This window comes from Stigmatopora nigra, chromosome 14 (genome assembly GCF_051989575.1).
Source record: "Stigmatopora nigra isolate UIUO_SnigA chromosome 14, RoL_Snig_1.1, whole genome shotgun sequence".
NCBI classification, from domain to species: Eukaryota; Metazoa; Chordata; class Actinopteri; order Syngnathiformes; family Syngnathidae; genus Stigmatopora; species Stigmatopora nigra.
Genome location: NC_135521.1, coordinates 7824380 through 7848019, shown reverse-complemented (window position 1 = coordinate 7848019; position 23640 = coordinate 7824380). Strand labels below are relative to the sequence as shown.

General features: G+C 40.6%; 1 protein-coding gene across 2 annotated transcripts in view; it reads left to right on the top strand.

Annotated features, from left to right (window-relative positions):
• The window catches only part of fstl5 (follistatin-like 5), a 57799-nt gene extending 36282 nt beyond the window's left edge, over positions 1-21517 (top strand). For both annotated transcript variants that reach the window (XM_077732591.1, XM_077732590.1), the window contains exons 8-16: positions 3879-3999; positions 7723-7884; positions 8032-8166; positions 12537-12563; positions 12732-12850; positions 13551-13700; positions 15426-15533; positions 15620-15744; positions 19795-21517. In XM_077732591.1, coding sequence (XP_077588717.1) covers positions 3879-3999; positions 7723-7884; positions 8032-8166; positions 12537-12563; positions 12732-12850; positions 13551-13700; positions 15426-15533; positions 15620-15744; positions 19795-20497 — 1650 coding nt within the window. In that variant the 3' untranslated portion in view covers positions 20498-21517. The remainder of the gene's footprint in view (positions 1-3878; positions 4000-7722; positions 7885-8031; positions 8167-12536; positions 12564-12731; positions 12851-13550; positions 13701-15425; positions 15534-15619; positions 15745-19794) is intronic.
• The last annotated feature ends 2123 nt before the right edge of the window (positions 21518-23640 follow it).

Sequence of the window (23640 nt, the reverse complement as noted above, 5' to 3'; positions counted from 1 at the left end):
ACGGCTGCGTGTTCGCCATCTACTGGGCTAATTTTGGCATTCTTTCTCAGCATTTGGCATTGGTGTACGGCGCTCTAATCCCGAGTAGCAGAAGTTGACCGCGGCCTCTCCGAGTTGTGACAAAGCAGCTTACAGCGTAATTCCACGCAATGCTGCCGGCTGTTTCATCATCACTCAAAGCTGTCAGGCCGGCAGTGTTGCGCACATTTGTTCAGCTAAACGGGTCCGATTGAACGAGGGTTACCTGATCTGCGGCTGCTGTTTCAGAGATTGGATGGGATTGTTAGAGTGCAATTTGTTCAGAGCGTAACAAGGGGGACCATAAATCATGGATTCACATCAAAAGCAGAGAAGGGGAGAGTGGCTATGAATCAACCTAAACATTGAGGAGCGAACACATGGGATTGGGAATCTACAAAAGATGGCTGCTGCAAGACCATTGAAGCAGCACGTGACTCATCAGCCAAGGTTATTGTAGCATTCTGTTAAAAAATGTGAATGTGTGATCACCAAGATGCTGTTGACATCTGAAAGGGAGACAAAAGCTGACGGTTCACCTCTTCTTTTATTCCACAAGTAAACATTACCTTATATCCTTGGATGATTTCCATCAATTTTTCTCAATACACATTTAGTCACATGCAATATTTATGAATTTTTGTATCAGGAGCCAAAAAATGTATTTGCGCAACACTAGAATATTTCCTCAATATTATTCTAGATTTCATCTTGCTATTTTTGGACAAAATATTAAAATATCAGGCAAGAAAATAGCCAGAACTGAGATAAAATATCAAATTTCTTTCATTTTAATTCTCTTCTCACAAAATATTTCATAACGTTCAATAAAAGGGTGAAAAAGGCGGCATTTGAGTTGGCAGCAATGTGAGACGTGTGTGCGCATTTTTGATGTAGCTATCAGGCGAGAACACGTTTGTGCCACTTGGCCATCATCATGCTCACAGTCTGAACCAGTAAGCACATGATGGATTGCCTGGCAAGTCACTTGTACTGCCTTTTGTTGTTGCTGACATGTTAAAGTCCAGCTTCAAATCTTCCTTTTCTCATTCAATTTACAGTAGACTGCTGCTTCAAATGATAAATGTCATCTTTGTCCTGACAATATTTTAATGAGTATTAAATCTCGGTTTATGTAAAATGGTCTTTAAATAATAATTTTATATAATATTTTTCACAATATTTTTCCACTTTGATTTGTATTTTGAATTTCTTTTCCATCAAAAACATTTAGATTTTAGTTTTTATGGGGCTTGTTTTTTTATATTTTGACATTCATTGTGTATTTTCACCTCATTTAAAAAATTAAATACTATGTGCATTTTCCCCAAAGTTGAGGATTTGTGCAATAGCTAGGGTTTATGAACATTTAAGTGAGAAATGTTTGCTCAAAGAATTGAAATTTGCAAATCAGAAATTTCTCAGAACTGTCATTAGTCGTGTTCTTCCCAAAATCATTTATTGTTTCCCAATACCACCAGATCCAAGATCCCATCTGATAGAACATGCCGGTGTTATCATAAGACCTCCGACTGAAAGCTTAGGTGTGCTCATGTGACCAAATTACAATTCCATTAAATATCCAGGCACACATCTGTCAGCTCTGTCAACGAGTGTCATTGACTAATGTAGGTATGTTCTTCCTCACAATAGGAGAAGCAAACGGATGGCAAGTGTCGGCCTCGGGAGGCCGGCATAAAGCCCACGCTGTCACCTTGTTTGGTGAAAAAAAAGCAGCGAGCACAGGGCGTGAAAGTCAGAGGGGCAGAACTATGCTTCGGCCAGCCGGCGCTCTGCTGACTGAGCTCGTATCAATGGATGGGGAGGCGGGGCAAAGAAGAAGGGAAGGCAGACAAGGGCAGGTGGTGGATTTACCCTCGAGAGGCTATAATTAATATGGCCGTCAGAAGCAACCTGTTTCAAAAGACAGCTGACCTCAGCGAGCCACAATCCACACGTATGTAACATACATAGATGGCAATTTCTCAAATAGAATGAGCTTTTTCTCAAATGAGCAAGCAAAGAAATAAATAAAAAAAATATTATAACCTCACTTATAGGCAACCGTTGACAACGAGAGAAACAGAAATTGACCTATTGAGCACAATAAATTCTTTAAACTGGAAGGACTGGCTATGATTGCTTATTTTTAAGTGTAATTGATGTCTATTGCCGCCAAATCGTAACCTACATTTGGTACACAGATTCATCTTGGAAAGGTCTAACAAAAACTTACACTAAACTCCCATTAGAAAAATTGATTAGCCATCTAGCATTGTCAATGGCACTCAAACATGGGCATACGTGATAACTTGGTTGGACATGGTGTGAGCACACCTCCATATCAGGGTGGTTATGTTAAAAATTAAGAGAGATCACATTGAAACGTGTTAAAATGGAGTCAGCACAGACCGACCTCTGATATATCTGTAAATTTCAGCTGTTCTAATAGGTTTTTCCTGGGTATGCACACAAAGGCTAATCCTCACAGGGCCTGTTAGGCAGTCCAAGCAGGACAACAAGAACGTGATTCATTAATGCGCCGGACTTTCCTTTGCTTAAACTGTAAACATATACAACGGCATGGACAGAACAGCAAACATTTGTTAACATTGACAAAAGGCACTGCAAGCTAATGAGCGCATCCACGACTTACCGAGGTCGCCTGAAGCATAAAAAAAAAAAAACATGTGATTTGAATAATTTATAAGACCACGTGCATTGTTTCGCTTTTTGACAAAAGACAGCGTTGATTGTTTCCGATATGAATATACTTGTTTTGCAGCCAATGTCTTAAATGTGCCGGGATGTGTTTGAGGTAATCACCTCACACGCATTTGGGTTATTTTGTGCTTGTTGAGTACCCGGCTTTTCCTGAAGCCAAATTTGTCTATCATTACGTGCCATTACTTGGTCGCCTTAGCAATTGGAGACATTTTACATGCAGACAACATCAACAATTGCAAGAAAAATTGAGGATGAAACTCATCAACACACAGTACATGATGCTTGGATGATAAATCAGAAAATACATGATGTACGCCTCTCCCTTCTAAGACTAATTGTGTGTACATACATTTATATTTTCAAATACTCATACGTATATATTTTTCATACAAAATTTCTGCTTACCCTCTTGCATGTAAAGCAGTTCTATACTGGTTTGGTCAGACAGGCATCACTTATTTGCCATCCACTTGCTGCCATCCTCCCGCTTCAAATTGATAGGACATCTGCAAGAAAATAAACACTTTTCAATTGACTACAGAAGGATGATCTGACATTTATTAACATCTTGGGAAGGGCAGTGAGCAAAACTCGCCATCTTGGGTCTGGGCAATGAGCAGTTGGAAAATACATCTCAAAAAGTACATATTGTGCAGCATTGGCACATTATTTGATAGTAGTCACCAATACCAATACTATCAGTGCAAAACTACAAAATAATAAGTTCAATTCTGGTCCATCAAATGCATCAAAAATGTGCTTTCAGAAATAAGTAACGTGGAATGACTGGGCAAAGATTGTGATGTTTTCCAGAATATTTTGAGTATAAATATTGTAGGCTAAATAAGACTGGCATTATTTATTTCTTGGAGAAAAGATAAATGTCAAGAAAAAAAAGACGTCCATTCCCAGTAATAGCTTGGATCTTTTCAGGAAAACTGTTTTATATTGTGGGAACGGAGTATTTTGCTCGTCTCTCAAAATCCACTGCAGGCGGCTAACAAAAGATTTCATGTTGTCAGCCACTTCAGAGTTAAGAACTAATTGTATCCAAGGCAATGAATGGACGTCATGCCAAGAAACATCCCGTCTAAAAGCCCATTTTAAACCTGCTTTTTTTTTATTTGCATCAGGACTTTGGTGACGACGGCTCTTTGTACTTCACCAAGTTGACCACAAACCACATTGGCAATTACACCTGCCACGCCGACGGCTATGAGACGCTCTTCCAGACGCATATTCTTCTCGTAGACGGTAAGAAACCGCTGGCGTCAAACTACGACTTTTTTGCTCACTGGATTTTCTATCAATTAGCCGTCCCGTGCAGCAGATGGCCCATTTGTCATTCTCGCCAATTTAAAGGCGGGTTTTGAGCTCCGACTGAGCGCTTTGGCATCTCCGCGCCGCTCGTCTCCTGACATTTATGGTGGGATTTACAAGGCATTTACACGAAGAGAAAGCTTTCAGTGGGGAATATCAAACATCTGCTACTGTGGTAAATCCCACCCTCTCGCTTAGTCACAGAAAAAAAAAAATGGCTTCACAGGTACGTCTTGTGTCACGATGTTCATTTGACTACCAGTGAGTCTCTTAACACAGTTGCTGATTCTGACTAGAGGCATGACAATGGATTGGTATGGTGATATATTGCGACTTTTTACGTCATTAAGTCATTGATATCCTCACGGTGAGAATCTTTAAATTGCTGCTTTTAGAAGATGCTACCAAAGTTGTCCAAAATTTCCAAAAGAATTGTGTTTATTTAAACAGCCACTGTTGCAGTAACACAAATATAGTAATGCACAATACTGATCATTTCTGTATTATGGAAATACTATGTTAAAATATTGTTCCTCAATTCATTGCAAAAGTATTGGATCCTCAAATCCAGGTAACTCGGATTAAGATTTTTTTTTAGCTGTACTGCAAAACTTTTGTCAAATAGAATTTGTTCAAAATTTCAGGAAAGCTAGAATGAGATGAGAAAAATTTTAGATGTCACATTTAAGAGTCACATTTCAGTGGAAAGTGGTATTCTTTCAAAAAGAACCATGCACATTTTAAACGACTAGTACTTAAGTTACCAAAACGCTGGGTTTAACTGCCAAATTGATAAATATCAATGTATCAATATATTTCTCATAGAGACAGTTCATTCAGCTTCCATTATTTCCTTTGCCATTTTTTTACGTGAGAAATTCTAAAGGTTTTCAGTTTTGGAGGTTCTCCTTTAAACCTTCAGGAAATGAAACGTCACACTTGGTCTTCTTTCGAGATGAGGTGACAACTTAAGGTCCTTTGCTAATTGGGCTAACTTTGGAAGTAAAATGAGCTCTTTACGGGGAAGGTAAAGGTTACGCATGTGGTGTGGAGTATCTGCTCTCTGCCTTAATGAGCTGAGAGGGAGGGTAGGAAAGTCTGTGATATGTTTGACAGACAGCTGCTTCATTAGCATTCATCCAAAGAAGGATCCCTGTGAGGTTAATTGAAATTCTACAGTGAGATGAACAATTGTTCTGTTTATGAAAACGACTACGCCCGTGAGAGGCCGCTGACTCCGGGTCGTAATTGACTCCAGAGCGGAGCGTTCCAGCTATGGATTTCACACCGCGGGCTCCCTGAGGAGATGCTATCGTCTACGATGAGGCGACTTGACGTATTCTAAAAACTCAATTAGGAAGAGAGCTCAATATGTAAGTGGATTTGGGAAGCTGGTCACTGCCGCCGACGCAGGACGATGTGGCTATTGAGTTTCAAGTGGAAGGAGATACTTTAGAGAAGTTTCGCAAGGCGGCCTGGCTCTTCAGTTAGAGGAAGACTTTGTATAGCATTAACAAATCAACACTAAGACTTTTTGCAACTTTGCATTTCAAGGAAGCTGCAATGGATTTGTGCTGAAGTAACAATGATTGTTGTTTGTTTTTTACCCTTACAGAACACTCAATTCAACATGAGCATTAACAGCCAGTCTAATCAGTTAAACAAAAAACTTTATAGTGTGACCACTGTAACCAGGGTATATTTTAGTTTTTATTCATCTTAATTTTATTAATCTAAGAGTTGTATTTCTTCTATTCAATCTATAATATTTTAAGCACAATCAATGCATAATCAATCTTCACAGGCAAGCAAATTCTTCAAACTCAATTAATTGCCCTCTCAGCTAATTTGTTCAAGATCTTGCATCTTCAATCCACCCACGTGGGCCTATTCATTTATTTGACATCATGCTAATAATGCTAGTAAATTTAATGCACCAGACTGCCATCCATCTCCTGCAAGACGTTTATTCATACCGCGTTGCCTTCGGAAAAACCATTTCCTCACAGATGGCGAGGCATGTTCCACCAGCAGCACAGATGCTGCCGTGATAACACCAACTGAGAAAGATTATTACGTAAATATTTGGAGAAGTACAGTACAAAATCCCTGAAACTATGTTTAACAAGTGGGATATGTTCCACAATTTTCTCTTCAGCTGCCATTGGCTAGGAGGGCTGGCAGTGAATAATCATGTTGCAATCTGAATTGGGAAACAAACTATGGTGTTGTTTAATACAATCGTTATCTGAATACGAGTCGATCTAGTTTGTAGAGAGGTGCCTATTTAAGGAGATGCTTTTCATTCGATTTCTTTAACTATCATGTATATTGCTTTTTTCTTTATCTCTGATCAAATATAATCCCTCCACAAATGCATCTTATCCAGTGCGACGTCTTATTTAGTTTCACTCCTAGTGCATTTATTGGCTAGTAATCTGTTGTGATTTACAATCCAAGAGAGATTCCCAAATGTCAAGCCTTTTTACACAAGTATAACAAAATGTTCCTGTAAACAACATATGCAAAAAAAAAATGACAGCTTTGAATTCAATTTATATTAAGTTTGGAAAACTGTCCAACGCTTATTTTTCTCCTAACTTTGGAGTCCACACATTAGGCACAGCGTGCTGGCATCATGTCATGATAGGCAGCACATATCTCAGAGGTCTACGGCAGGCTTTTTTGGCGGATGCCTACGGCTACTCACTGTGATTGAAGTGGCTGCTTGAAATTTCACAGTTTGAGGGCAAAACTGCCTGCTGTGTGCGCGAGTGTACAAGTGTGCGCCCGTGAGCCGACAGTGGCCTTGCCGAGTGATTGACGAGCGGCCGGCGAGCTGCATGAAGGGGCCATCAACGGTGTCGTGGCGCAGCGTGCGTCTTACATTGTATATGTATGGGGCTCGGTGGGTGAGTAGGCAGGCTAGCAGCATTCAATAAGCTTTTTCTTTACTTTGTAAACATGCTAAATGCTGAATTCCAATGCAGATGATCCATATTGTAGCCTTTTTTTATGGTTTAGTTTAAGTAATCATATTTTCCGCACTATAAGGCGCACCTTCAATGAATGCCATATTATAAAACTTTTTTCCATACATAAGGCGCACCGCATTATAGGGCGATACAGTAGAGGCTGGGGTTACGTACAGCATCCCTGCACCCTACAGTAGGTGCATTAATGCATTTGATTATTCTTCTCACTTGGAAGTTTAGAATGTGTTTTGGTGATTGGCAAACACCACATGGTTAAAGTGTCAAGTCAGCTGCTAGACGTTGCGCTTCATCTGCCAGCTGACAAAAGCTTGCGTAAAATCAATAGGAAGAGAGGAAAAAAAGTCAATGACCTCCTAATGGTTGTTCCGCTCATTTATATACGCTCGACCGTACTGGACCAAAGGCTGCTGCGAAACAAACGAAAACATTGATCGCGCTCTAAATACAGCGCTCTAAAGCTTACCTAAAGGTGATAGTGATAGAATACTAATAGACTATTCAATTATACAGTAAAGCTCAAACCTCCAAGAAATGGCCCACTGCATAGGATGGTACAGAAATAAATCCAATGAAACTACAGCGCACTGAGCGTGACAAGCAAATCGATGCTCTGGCAGTTCCCGGTTTTAATTCTTATGGTGCCTGTAATGCCCCTCCACAGTTCCGCCCGTCATTCGGGTGTACCCGGAGAGCCAAGCAAGGGAGCCTGGCGTCACCGCCAGCCTCCGATGCCACGCCGAGGGCATCCCCCGTCCTCGGCTGACATGGCTCAAAAACGGCATGGACATCATACCCAAGTTATCCAAGCAACTCACGCTGCAAGGTACCAATTTGTGTAAAATCATGTTTACATTACATTCGGGAGTTTGATTTTAAATGATAATTTGAGGCCAACAGTCACAGTTGCATTATATTTTTTTGTGTAAAATGCACAGAGAAACCCAATTTTTGATGAACTTGCACTTTCCAGCTAACAGCAGTGAGGTGCACATCAGCAACGTGCGCTTTGAGGACACGGGCGCTTACACCTGCATCGCCAAAAACCAGGCGGGTGTGGACGAGGATATCTCCTCACTGTTTGTGGAAGACTCTGCACGCAAAACCCGTAAGTCAACGTCAAGAGAATTCAAAATGTCTACCCTTGATTTCCGGTGCAGCGGAAAAGGAGCCTCAGTGAGTAAAATAACAAATAGTGGCACAGCGCATCCAAAAAGCCTGACAAAGCAGAAACAATTGGCACACTGTGAAGGACATTGCTTTTGTGCCAGTTAGCAGCAGACTGTCGCCGTCTGGGCCACAACAGACCGTTTAACAGGGCTAGAAAATAGGTAACGTGCTCCCAAAGCGCTTTATTGGCAGCAAAGTGGAGAGTGGCTCTCATAAAAAAAATATATATTTTGACCTTCAGAGGCAGTCACATCACACAGTCTTGTCTGATTTGTTGTGACCATTGATACATGCTGGGTGTTTTACTTAGTTCAATAGCTTCACAAAATGTGCTCTTTTGTGACTGTCAGATATTGAAGACAGGCAGGAATATAGTGACATTGAAATTAGCCACGGAATGTGCTCACAAAGTACTTGAAATTTAATTTTCCTGATGGGATGAATAACGTATTCTAAGTAGAAAGTGTCACAGCTCACAGTCCATTGTGTAGCCCAAAGCACACTAATGGTGAAGAGTAAGATTTATTGAAATTTCTGGACTGAAAAATGAAGGCAAATCACATTTCTCCCTTATTCATAGACCTCTCAAAGATAAAATAAAATAGTTGGTTAGAAAAATGTCAATTCAGCTCCGTTACACGCATTCTAAGATCTCAAACAATTTCGTGACAGTGATTTTACAGGGAATACATATTTCTCGCAAAAAAAACTATTACAAGTAAATGAGGCATTTGAGGTCTACACTGGAAAGTCATAGCGAATCAGAGACAAGCAATGACGCACAGGCAGACCACTGTGGGTTTTGCCTTTGCTCATCGCTTCCCATGTGATGAGCTCATTAGAATATAATGCATGATTGCCGCAATAATTCCATTGCGAAAACCTGACACCAAACACCTCAATTTTAACAGCAGTTGCGGCACGATTGGTCTGCGTGTGCGTGTGATTTGGAGAGCTTAATTACTATGAGTGCAGCCGCATGCTCTGCCATCCCGAAAGAACGTGTGACATTTGGTAAAAGGTCACAGTTAATTAGAGCGCCTGCCTTATTATTTGAAAAAAAAATCCATGCAAATTCCCATGAAGTGGTCTTGGAATCATGTTGTTTGTTAACATATTGACTGGACTTTTTCTTCAACTAACTGCTGACATTTAGAGACTCGTTAAGTGAAGATACACCAAAAGGCAGCAAGACTCCGGTCTTGTTTGTTTCTAACTTTTTGGGACATTTGTAGTAGTCGTATTTGTACTAGCAAAACTTATAAACAATTTACAGATTTACCTGAGCAACATTTTGGGAACTTAAGGTAGAGTTACTTAAGTCTCTGCTACTTCTTTTTTTTCGGCATTAAAGTAATCATGTTTTTGACTGGCCCACATTTTGAGAGTGGGAGGAGTGAGAGGACTTTCCTCCATTTTATTCCACAGAGTTTCTGTTAAGTTGGCAGTACATTAAAAAAGATCATTTCATTACAGTACATCACAAGCTTACTTTAAGGCTATGATCGGACTGTAGCGAGGATGTACTCATCAAAACGTTGGCACATCAGTGCTTATGGATGGCCGTCTGGTCTCACGACTCCGCTAAATCCTCCCATCAAACTTTATGACTCACGGTGAAGGTCTGTTAGATAAGAAATGACCTCAGCGGGAACGGAACACGGTGTCTTGGAAAGCTAGTGGGCTGAAAAGTTGGGTGTTGTACTGCAAAAATAAAACTAAATGGACTGGTCTTTGTTGTACAGGATTGTATAAAGCCTGCTGATGTTGTTAAATGACTTTGTTTAATTTAAAATGTGATTTCATTCACAAAATATTGGAACTAAATTCAATTATTTTATTCAACTTGGCAAGCCTCAAAATCAATGTTTACTTTTGTCGATAAAATTGCCCACCCTGGTCCCCACCCTGAATGGGCAAATTACTGACACAGATTTATGAATCTGTGTCCTGAGTAGCCTTTGACGCGAGTCAGTCACCTTTTAACCTCGGCACCTACCCAAGCTTTGGCGTGTGGCGCAAACAGCCATCAAAAGCGGCAAGACCGGAGCAATTGTCCGCCGACGTACGGCGGCTTTTTTTATGCCTTATGAGTGTTGAAGTTGATATACGGGCCCTTCACACGTTACCAACAGCCGCAGTCTTTCCGACCACGGGTGATGAATAGCATCAATATGGCACTTGCACAAGTCCACTCAGTTTCTATTTGGTTCTCATCCCTGGCAAGCTCTCACATGAACGCCATTGTTCTACCCGTTTTACGCACGCGTCCATTTTGTCGATGACATAGCTCTCTTTTTGTGACACTTTTTAATGAGCTGAAAAAGGTACACGGAGAGCATGTTGGTTAGAAACACTCGACAATGGCCTTTTTTCGTCCAAACCCTGCCGCTTTGTCTCTTTCCGAGTGCCATTCAGCAGGAAAATGAGCGTGGGAGGACAGATTACCATCGGCGCCAATTGGCTCGCAAATTGGACGCGGCGTTGGAAAATGGGAAATGGGAGTGCTTTGACGCAAGGACGGGCAGACAATAGAAAGGGAAGGTCAGTGTTAAGGAAATAGGGTTGTATTTGCATGGAAACCAAGTTTAGAATGTAGTTGAAGGGAGTTTGTTCCGTTTTGAAAAAGTAAACTCCTGTCATCAAAACCATGAACTGAATTTTTAAAAGGCGAATGGGAATGTTTTTGTGATCCACTGATTAGAAGCACTCAGAATCTGGAGGGCCGATACGAGTTTCATTAGCCATCTCACAATGACTTTAATAATAAAATTTAAAAAAAAACAAGGTCTGCTCCTTGTATGACCAGATAGATTGGCCATTAATCCACATTAATGATGCATCAAAATCACCTTAGCCTGAGATGTGATTTGGTTGCAGGGGGCGTCTGAAGTAGCCCAAAGCAGGGTGCACTGAATGCTTAGTTCGTACCTCCTCTCATTATTGGGCAGAAACTGAAATATTATTTTGAGTAGGTTAGGCAATTAAAGCCAAATTGGATCAAGAAAAATGAAATATTATGATAAAATGGTAAAATCCTACAGTATCAAAGACTGTCACTGGATACAGTCTATGATGGCCTCTAAATCCCAACTCTAGTACAACAGTGAACATAATCATAACATAGATACAGAAAAATAAAAATGCAGAGCTGTGAATTTCAATGAATTTTCCATTCCAAATGCATTGGATGTCTAGCAGTGATAGACCCATTGAAACTGACAGCAGAATTGGTCTCTACATCATGAACAGTACATATTGCAGAGCATCAGCACGGTATTTCTTAGAACTCTGTGATGACTATAACGCCACTTTAGTGCTATCAGTGCAAGATTAAACAGCAACATAAAAATAAATCTAGGAACGAATCTAGACTTCCTATGGTCTCATTATAATCTAATGAAATCATAAAATAAATCATGGCAATGTTTACAAATTTAGACTAAAAGCATGACTAGTACCAAAAATGCTTCAACCCATTCTGAATATTCCAAACCTATTAAGCCCATTCCGATCAAGAACTTTATTCCGAGAAAGAGTGGTAGTTTATGTCAATTCATAATCCAATCGGCACACATTAAAGAACTTAATCCTACATTTTAGAACAAACCGTCCTTACTACACATGGTTGTGACGTCAATAATAGTCGGATTTGCTTTATTCCCGGAAGCTTGTACAAGCAGAGCGCTCCTAAGACTGAACTGGTCTGTATCCTAGACAAACAGTAAGTAAGCAAAATACAACACTAACATTTAAAGTAGAATAGGAAGGAGCAATGTTTTCTAGAGACAGAGGTTGCCATAAATCTGTGCATGTGTCAGTATTTTTAGTCTCCATAAAAACTGTGATTTTAAAGATTTTTATCCCAACGCTGATCAGATAAAAGTCGTTTCATCCATTAAACATAGGCAGCTTGTGTTAGATAGCAAGAAGGAGAAAAAGGCTAACAAATGCCAAATGAAGTGATGTGACTGTGTAAAATACATTTTCCATCATAACCATTTTAGTTTAAGATACCACAAAAACAAAACCAATGCAACATTGTTTGAACCAATACCAAACAAGCCATTGCGGCTGATCTGCTCATTTTAGCTCCTACAAAATTATCTTGTTGATTTTTGTGGTTTCCATTCTGTGTAACCACATTTGGCGGTTTGGAGAAAACATCCCATATATGTGAGCAGAGGACTCAATTATCCATTGCACCGGATAACAGGGGGAGGGTAACCATTCCTATAAGAGTTGTACAAAAGTGATTTTATCGATTGTGGCATTTAATGTTCAATGTTCTCCTTTTCTCCCTGGCAGTGGCCAACATTCTGTGGCGGGATGAAGGTATGGCTCCATGACTGGATTCATTAAAGTAGTTTAATTGAATTTCTGTAATAGGGTTAGCCAACTGTGACAAAAGGGATTAAATGATCGGACGCTGCTTTATTTAAATTACAATCCATAGCACAGGCCCCTATTTTATCAAGCGTGTGATGTTCTTTGTTGTTGCAGGGTTCGGTATTGGAAACATGTTCTACGTGTTCTACCAGGACGGCATTAAAGTCATTCAGCCCGTGGCATGTGAGATACAGAGGCACATCAAGCCTAGTGAAAAACTGCTGGCTCTGAAGGTGAACAAAATACAAATAAGGATATAATAATATTGCTATTACATTGAGATAGCATTGCTCAAATTGGGGAAAGAGAACATTTGTCTTTGTTTCTTTTCCCTGTTCATATCTTTTAATTATTTGAAAAATTCAGTTGACTTGAACCAGCATGCAAAAATGCAAGCAGGACATCCATAGTTTGTTCCCATTCAGGTTGGCTTGCTAGTTAATCCTTGAGCACTGCTGTCAACTGCAGTGTTAGTTTCACACATTCACTTCTATCGGTTTTATGTCATGACATTAGTAGCAGTATAGATTTACCGCACTACTACCGAGGACAAGAGAGGTATATGCACCTTCTTAAGCGAGACAAGTTGACCACCGGGAAGGCACCTGTCACAGCACTGCCTCTGCAGTTATAAATACACCCAAGAGAGGCGTTAATTCCAACATCCTGGGGCTTTTTTATTTCATCTCTGCTGGCCAGCAGCCGTTCTAAATCGCCCTGCAGAGCCGCAAACAGACAGCTGGGCTGAGGATAGTGACGCCGGCCAGCCGGGCTAAATGCCGCCATCACCCGGAGGCTGAGCATCTGGGGAACGTTCCGGCTTTGTTGTGTGGATTATGCGTTAGAAGGGGAGGAAAAGCTCATTCTTCAGGGGGCAGAAGCAGAAAAACTGTTGATAAGATAAGAACTGCAAGCTGTCGTTTGTGTGTCTAGGAGGAAGTGTGTCCCCCCTCAGAAGACGATGAGGTGCAGGAGTGCGTGTGGTCGGCGGCGGTCAACGTCAAGGACAAATTCATTTACGCCACGCAACCCACTTTGGATCGCGTGCTCATTGTGGATGTCCAGTCCCAGAAGGCCGTCCAGGTAACTACATTTACACGTTAACACGCAATTATCGTTCAATTATGTCATTGAAAAAACAGTTGGTATAGAGTCAAACTATATAATCCAATGCACCATTTAGCAAAAGTCTAACTCAAGAGGGTTGCTAAAGCCATTGCCTGCAATTATAAATATATCAGCAGCACATTTGCATTGCGATTTGATGGTTTTTGTTAGGGGGTGGGGGGTTGGACATTGGCAATGCAGTTGGAGTCTTTGACACATCACATAAAAGCAGACGACAATGGTTCTCTCATAACGCCATGTTTTGCTATTGCACTTGTCTAAAAAATAAAAGTATTCACTTATTTTACAGTCTTGCAACAAAGGGGTTTCCCTATGTGCATTTAAATGTAATACTTTTATTGTGATTATACAAGTATAACACAATACATACAAGTATAAACCTTACCAAGCAAGGTATATTTTCGTCACAATTTTGCTAGGTTACAAGGCTTTTACTCTTTTTCCTTCCCCGAGGGTAGTTTGTTGAATGTTCTTTCCCTCACATCCAACGTTGTGCTCCCTGTCGCTGTTGTTTTTTTGTTTTCTTTTGTTTTGTTTTACAAAAAGTGAATCTGAGTGCTGTCATGCGTGTCTGACGCTTTTTTGGGTGTGTCTCAGATCCATTTGCAGATGGCTGTTTATGCCTCAGTTGCCTCACTGAGAAGTAGTGCCACCAAATTGCCACTAAGCAGACTGAGCTCCCCGAAAACTGTCAGTGGCTCATTTATTCAGGCCGCCTGGAGGTTGTGCTCCACTGCATTATATTAGCAACTGTTAATTAAAGCACCTGAACCTCTCACTGCCTCCTCAAGTTCCCGCTCTCATGGTTTTACTGTAGTTTCTTTTTCTCCTAAAAATGATTACAACAGCAATATAAAAGAACCCAGAATGGGAATGAATGAAAAGAAAAATCCTGGATGCCTCTCGCACTAATAGTGGAGGGTAGTCTTGTCGCCTCACTGATATACAAATATCTAAAGCTATATTTCCTTAGGATATGGCTCATAAGACCAATTACCATCTTCCTATTCGTCTGGGCTTTGGCACTATCCTCTGGAATTTTCTGGCACAATGTAAAAGACGCTTAGATAGTTGGAATACTGACAGCAGGTATTTGTTCTGATTGGGACAGGCTAGTTTTGACCAAATATGCCGATGCTTTAAATTTGGCTGTAAAGACGAAAGTCTCGTCTCTCAATCTGTCCTCTACATTATTTTTTATTTCCTTCATGCTGCATCCTCTTGTTTTCCATTTGTCATCCAAAAAAGGGGCACCTTTATGGCTTGGATTCATGCCCCGTCTTCTCTTGTATGAGTTTGCCGTAACTGTTCTCTTGGCGGGTTGTAACTGAAATGCAATTTTTGTTGCTGTGTAGTCGCGACGTGCTAGGAAAAAGAAAACTGTTCTAAATCCAAAAAGCTGAGGATTGAGTCTCACGCATGAGCTTTAGACCCTGAATCAACAGTGAGATCATCCTCGGTAGGCTTGTAGATGCTTTTCAGAAGAAAAACAACAAACTGCAACACCTGTTTTCTCCTGAGGGCAAGATCAGTGTGAATATACTTCATATTAAATGAACATCACATAATCTTCCTTTGATACAACACGTTTCCTCCAAATTTCAAAGCAACCATTAGCATCATCCACAAATGCAGCTAAAGGTCAAATGTCAAAAACTTAAAATGGTGTCTGTTTTGCAGACGGTCAGCACCGACCCGTATCCCGTGAAACTGCACTATGACCAATCTCGAGACAAGGTCTGGATCCTCAGCTGGGGTGATAAGCAAAAGAGCTTTCCGACACTGCAGGTACAAAAATCCCCAGCTTCCATTTTTAGCATGCTGTGTTTTCAAAATAGACGCATGCAGTATATTTGTTGACCCGTGTCCCACAGGTGATAAGTGAGGCAAGTGTGAAGCTATCCCACCACACGGTACACACACAGCCTGTGAGTGGACGCTTCGACAAGGCCGACGACTTCTTCATCCCCTCGGTCAGCCTCTTTGTGGACAGTGTGAGGTGCGTGAGTCCTCATCACTCTCGTACCGTATACTCTTGGTAATACTGATGTGGCTGGTTTCCTACCGTCTCTAACTGGCCTGCTTTTATATGCCTGTCTGTCTGTCAAGAGAAGAGCAGGTTGGCTGGGCAATTACGTTGGCAGGCATTCAGTGTGCAGAGGCCAAGCAGGTTCATTTTGACGCACGGTTCCGTATTGTGTACTGAGAGATCAACCCAACATTTGAGATAGATCTTGGCACACTGGCAAATTAGTAAACAGAGTACTAAATTAATGACCTGGCTTTTGATGGCTTAGCTTTCGCAACCTGGAGGTGAACAGCAAGCAAGAGGTCGGTCACATTAAGAGAGTCAGAGTCGATGGGGCCCAACCAGCGCAAGTGTACATAGTGTAAGTGAGGTCGGGGTGCTATGCTGGCGCAGTTGTAATTAGATCCATGGGGAATCTATTTTTCAGTTTGATGCCCTTTAAAAGAAGTAAACAAGCCTCATGTATGTTCAACCTCATGCTGGAAGGTAAAGAATGCTATGCATGTCTAACGAAACAAACAGCTAGTAAAGACAATGCGAAGAATATGATGGCTTTTTTTTTAGCAGTACAACACTTTCCATGAACAAATGTGTCTTTCTTAACTCATGACCTGCCGTAGAAAAGAATTAAACAAGCCATTAACAATGCTAGACGTCCAAATCAACGTGACTGAACTGAATTAACAAGCCTTCCACGGGTCAACGGGAATTAGATATGTCAATGCCAGACAATTAATTAAAATAGACACTATTCTAGTGGTAGGTATTTTGGTAAAAACCTGTTGGTTATTGCAATATATGAACCATAATCATATACATGCCCACTTATAGCCAAACCTAAAATGAGTACAGCTTTTGCTTTATGTAAAAAAAGATATCCAATCATTGCAAAAGAAACAGAGCGTCAAAACAAGTAGAGCGAGCTGTTGATTCAATTTACTTCCCCACCCCCCATATGTTAATGCAAGAATTCTCTCGCATGCTAGTTTGGCCCGGAGGGTGTTCACAAATCAAAACATTCAAAATCTCATCATGGTGAATGTGGCAGTAGGGAAAATGCAAAAGGGGCTTTGTGAAAAAGTTTCATGACTGTTTCATGAAGCATCCACTGATCGGAAACATCAAGCAGAATCTTGCAGCTAGGCTGAAGAAGCACATGCTGGCTTTAAAGTATTAGCTGAAAAAAAAACAAAGAGTGAATACTACACATGGTTTTATTTATAGAAAATCAATCGAGTTCATGTCTTGAGATTTGAAGAAGAGTCTGAAGGCCAGCAGTTCAGACTGCTCGAGCACTGATCGATTTGAAATGTGATTGCAGCAACTTTTTCAGACCTTTTGTGACACCTCCATCAAAATCAATAAATGTCCGTCTTGAATACAGGAAAAAAAATCCATGAACTGTAAAAGGTTTTAGTTTCAAGACCAAAATAGCACATGGGATACAACATCCATTAGAGGCAGAAGGTGGATTCATGCCATTATTTGGATGGGATGGTCTGGAATGAACAAAGGATAGTAATCAACTGTTAGCCTATTGGGTGCAACTGACGGAGATAGACATGCTACTCTGCGTATATCCTTCAAAAAAGAAAATAGTAACTTCAAATCCTTCTAGGAAATAACCAATACCGGCAGATGCATTTCCTTTTGTTTTTTTTCCCATCATATGACAAGAATGAATCCCGGTGGAAGGCATTCAGAGGCAATCGGATAACATTGCCAAGGACGTGGTGTCATTTATTCTGATTTATAAATGTGAACATTGCCCACTTTTGACACAAGGGAAGGGCTTCAAAGCTGCTACGTTCTTAGTCTAACTTTAGGTAAAAAAAGATTGCAAGAACTAGAAACTAGCAATTGTTGTTGTTTTTTCCCCCAGAAAACTGGAAGAGTTTAAAAGTGTTGGGATTTTTTTAAACATTAACTCATTGGCTGAAACATTCCATTTTGACTGACAGGGCATTTTATTCAGCTTCATTTTTTGGTCTAGGACCCAAAATGTCAAATGGAAAACATGATTGAAATTCCGGATTTGACCAGCATTCGAATGTAAAGGTTGGTTTACAGCCCAATAAATCTATATCTTATCCGTCCGTCTGTGACACAAACAAATAAAGAGTTCTGGCAGAAGGAATCTGTGGATCGTTGATTGCCTCGATGGAAAGAGTGATAATAGCCTCTAAGTGTGCTCCCTACCATACGGTATAAAAGATGACGAACGATGTTGAGATTGAGGTGCCCATCAGCCTCTGTCACAGAGTATGTCAAACGTGTATATACCTTGTACGGCTGTCAGAACGTAATGTTCTATTAGCAGATTCTTTGGCATTTTTAAAAACACTATTATAGGCACATGGAAACATTTTTCGTGAAAAGCAGGGTCAGAATGTTTCTCAATATGAGAAAGGGTAGGAGCCACAATAGAGACTGTATCATTAAAAATCTGACTATTATTTCTGTCCCTATTCATGTTATTCGGTGGCTTTGATGACATCCTGAAAATGATTTTGGAATCCCCAAATCCTCTAAGTCAAAAGAGTACGGGGATTCTGAGAATGAAGGTCAAAATAAGCCAACCTTTTTATCCGCTCAACAATTGTGTAAGAAAATTCATTAATTTTCATCACCGCTTATCCAAGTCAAGGTCGTAGGGTCATGAAGCCTATCACAGCTGACCCAAGGCAAAAAGGTGGACTGGACCCTAAACTGGTCACCAGTCAGTTGTAGAGCACACACACAGAGAACCAATTGCATTCACATTTACACTGCCACTGAGTGAGAATTGACTGCCCGCACCAAAGTCAAGCAAATGAATCACTACACCTGAGTGAGAATTGACTGCCCACACCAAAGTCAAGCAAATGAATCACTGCACCTGAGTGAGAATTGACTGACCGCACCAAAGTCAGGCAAAAGAATCACTACACTAATCCAAGATGTGTTCATCGTTAACATAACCCTGTGATTAACTAGTGACCAATCCAGCGTATAGTCGAAAAATCTTTCAACATCAACCCTGTTATCTATTAGAAAACAATCCAGGGTGTACTACTCGGTTAATGCTGTGATCGATTCAAACTTCAAGTGGTAACCAACCAACAAGAAACTGAGGACCAGTTAAATAAGCAGATGCAGCAATGTCGCATTGCAGGGAAAATAACTAATGAAAGCGCTAGACTGCTTGTTTGAATAAATGTAAATGTAACATATATACAGGAAAATAAGATGCATTATTACTCCTACTTCAGCCTCTTGCATTATTCCTCTGAAAGGGATTTTCTATTTCTGTATAGTCGCTACTCAATGTTGACAGCTGCTATCCCGAGGTAATTAGAAACAAGCCTCCAAGCTTCTCAAATATATGCGCTGAATAATTAGGTGTAGAGAAATGCCCGATAATCGTAATCACGATTGATCCATATCTGGAGTTCCAATCAATCAAGAATGCCCTGTAATGATGAACACATAGCTGACCTTCATGTAAGGCGATCTAGTCCCAAAGTGAATTTTTATCCATCCGTCTATGAGACCTACGATTGATTGATGACTATTCCTAGATTACAGCTTCTGGCCCAGGTGAGCCATGTGATTACTTGAGAACAAAAAAAAAGAAGGTGGCATTTACCTTCTGTCAGAATTCAGACATGAACTGTGATTTAACCGAGGAAGTAGTCTAGAATTTTCCATATTTCATTCATTCCAAATCTGCAACGTGTCAGACAGAAGAGCAGTCTAACATGGGATGGGATCTCTGCTAACACAACAGACTGCACTATAGGGTATGTTATATGGGTCGATAGCTTAATGGTCCAGTATGTGACACGTCTAGAAACATAGCACGGTCTATAATGGAAAATAAGGTTGTGAACCATCTAAATACCAAAAGACTTTTCAGTCTAAAACAAAATGGCTGTCGCTCCAGCTAGTAGAATGCCACTCAAATGTTGTATCACAGAGATATCATGATTAGCTATTGATTCAATCTTCTGTGTTGTCCTTTTTTAAAATTGCCAACAGATTTGGCCTCATCTTTCACCAAAATGAGCCTGTCTTGCACAAGATTGACTTGGAGACCATGGCCTACGTGAAAAACATCAGCCTGCGGGATTTTAACTGCATCCCCAAGTCGGCCGCCTACACTCACCTGGGAGGTTACTACTTTGTCAACTGCCACCCAGACTCCACTGGGGCCACACAGCCTCAAGTCATCGTGGACGGCGTGACGGATGGCGTGGTCGGGCAGAACCGTGACGTTACTGGAACGCCTTACGTGTCCCCAGACAGCCGTTATCTGGTCACCGTAGACGACAGTGACGGCCTGATGCGGATTCAGACCATCTCGGAACGGGGTGAGATTGGGGAGCCATTCGACATCCACACTAACCTGCACATCTCCGACCTGGCTTTCCAGCGCTCCTTTACAGAGGCCCACCAGTACAACGTGTTTGGTAGCTCGGGCCGGCAGACCGACGTGCTGTTTGTGGAACTGCACAGCGGCAAAGTGAAGATGATCAAGAGCTTGAAAGAGGCCATCAAGCCCAATGAGTGGCCGTGGAGCGCCAAGAACCGAGCGGTAGTAGGGGGAGGGACATTTGGCCAATATCTCATGACCCCTTCCCGGGAGTCCCTGTTCATCCTGGACGGGCGGCTCAATAAGCTCAACTGCGAGATCATTGATGTTGTCAAAGGCAACGTGTTGGCCTGGGTCGGGCAGTCCTAAGAATGAGTCGAGGTCTAGTACTGCTACACGGATTGTTTTTTGAGGAATTTCTGAATTTCATTGAGGCACCAACGTATTTACCAATGATAATTGACAATGTGAAGCTCCATGTTGTGATAGATCCAATTGGTGATTGCAATAATTGTGATCTATTTAAATATTACATACCCTCCAAAAAAATCCAATACATTTGGAACATCTCTTCTCATTTATCCCAAACTATTCTCCCGTGCCTTTATGGAAAATTGACGTTGTTTTCCCCATCCCTACTTCATTCATGTTGACGGGGATAGCCGTGACCTGATCCTTTCCAATTTGAATTGCAGGCTGAGAGTTCATTGCATTTACGAGCTCACCAACTTTCAATCCATAATGATTATAGCATTTGGGATTTTTTTTTCCACACTGCCCCAAGCAGAGAAATCTCACTTATTCAAGCTTTAATAAGGGAATTTAAATATCAATTACTTCAAAGAATGTTCCTTCAGGAAGAGTCAAGAGAGTCAACTTTGGACCAAACACAAAGGAAGAAAATTAGACTAGACTAGGACGCGTCTAGTGAGGGTAGAGATTAGCATGACGTAAAGTGGCTGTCTATGGTATAGTGTGTTGAAAAAAAATCTATGATGATGACAATGGACACCTTTCTATGCATTAATAATCCCAATGACAACTGCATCTGAAAATTTTACTACGGACCTTTGGCATGTACATAGTTTATGAAAACTGTCATTCGCAATATGTTTGTCACACGTCACCCTCAGTTTCTGCCACATTTTGTTCTCCCTGCTTCTTTGACATTTTGAGTGGCTGATTCAACTTCTCAGTTCACATTGTACAGATTTTAACACAAGTAATGGTCCTCTACTGATCACATTGCGGTCACAGCTTTCACCTTCAAAGTAGTCATGTCTCGTGTGTGTGTGTCCCTGTTGGTATGATTGCTATTTATATATCCATATAGATATAAATAATGCTTGTCATTTTACCAAACAATAAAATCTATACAAATGAAAACAAGTGTTAATATGTGATCTTTCAATTGAGACTGCAATCTTCACTTGTAGATGAAACACATGGGGATCAATTTAAGGTGGGAATTCCTTAAGAAATTGGGAGCACCTTTGAGCTTTCTTCCATCCTCTCAATTGTCTCCTTTTCCTTTTATTCCCGCTCCTTTGCCTCACATTGTTCTCCATCTCGTTTCTCTAGCATTACTTAAGCAATTAAGGCTGTGCACTCAAGCTGTCACCATACACTATAGCTCCACACTAAATTTAATGATCTAATAGTGATGAGTGGAGAAATATTTTCCTGGTTTTGAGAGTTTGCCACCACCACCCTTAAATCCCACAATTGCTCGCCGCTAGCGCTCGAGTGAATTTGGGATTAAAAATGTAGCATACTTCTTTAATCTAGACGGATACGTTTTATTTAGCCCCAGGCAGTCGCACTTTTGATCAAATTCACGTTGAGTTTTCCTTTTCGAAAATGGAGAAGAGAAAATAATAAGTCTCCATCTATTATTTATATTTTGGTTGCATCTTTCGTGGAGCTGGCTACAGTACATATTCCTCAGTTAAATTACTTTTTTTTTTTTACATGTGAAAAAGCATTACACGTAATATTGCATACCAGCCTTTTTTCACTGCATGTGAGTATGTTATTACTTCTCCATTTGATTCAATGTGAGCCATCTGTTCAGTTATTCAATAACTATTTCTGCAGCTGCGCATTACAAAGCTTTGTTCTATCGCTGATGTAACTTACAGTAATGTAGCATTAATAGATTGGTATACATTAATGAGTCAACATAGTTAATCTGTTAATAGAGTAATATATTAAATGTGAAGTTGTGCCGCATTTGGTTGGGTTAGATCTAGTATTGCTTTTTAATTGGCTTCCGATACCAATTCTGACACCCAGCTGATACCCATACATTTTTCCTTTAAATACTTGATTACTGCATACTCACTTGACTTGATTTTGAAGTTATTTAGATATCAGTTAGACACTGCAAGGCCTTTCTGGTACAGAGGCTTAGTTCGTGGCCATATTGGGTAGAGTGAAAAGCGTTTGGAATGGAACTCTCGAAAAGTATATATTGCACATCATAATCACGATATTTCTTGGTACTCTCCGTTGATGCCATTTTGTGAATGGAAAGGAGGTGCCTGGAACTACTCCGCTTCATGACTCTTACTTGACAACGGATTAAAGTGGCCTCAGCGTGCCAATCATACCAAATTGGGAAAAATATTCTCAATTCACGTATAAATAGATTTGTCACACCAGGCCAGTGAACAAGAAGTAAATACGGATGGGCGAGCTTAATTCGAACAAATGGGGTGCTTGAATTCATTCATTAAAAACTGTGATCGCTAAACCAATTAGTACCATGCGGGAAATCGCCTAGCATCGTTTGCCATCTTCAAATCAAGACCTTTCAGGTATAACGTTTGTTTTTCCTTAGATTTTTTATTCACAAGGCCACCTAAAGCAACAATCAATATTGCTCGTTAAGATGAGAGCGGTGGGATTTTACCCCACATCTTTCTAACATTCTCATCTTCCAGTTAAGTCATTGCAAATAATGAGCATCTCAGCTGCCGGTCATTATTGCTCCCCGTCGCCATCCTATTACCAACGGCATGGGTACAACACTGGCTGTCTCAAGCTTCTTCTATAACAATTACTAGTTTATAAAGTTCTCCAATTATTTGTACCCAAAGGATAGTGTGCAGAGTCAAATTATGGTCTGTGCAAGGAAACGTTTTAAAAGCAATAGCATCACTGCTTTTTGAGATGTATATTATTAACCAAGCAGTAGAACGTATACTGGCAAGTGCATGTGAATGCCTATTGGTGAACCTAACAATAAGAAAAAATATATTGCAAGAACAAAGATTCATTTAATTGCACATTCTTTTGCCCTCTACCGGTCAAAATGGATTGGGCGCCTAGCTCTGTCAATGGGACGGAAACAAGCATTCATCTGACCTGCCTTTGTTTTTTTTTTGTATTAATTTTTATTAATATTGACCACACGTTCTGTGGTAGTCGGGGACAAAGTCACGGCTCGCTGCACAGTACAGCAGCCATTTTGAGTGTGTGTGTGTGTGTGTGTGTGAGAAACACTTGTT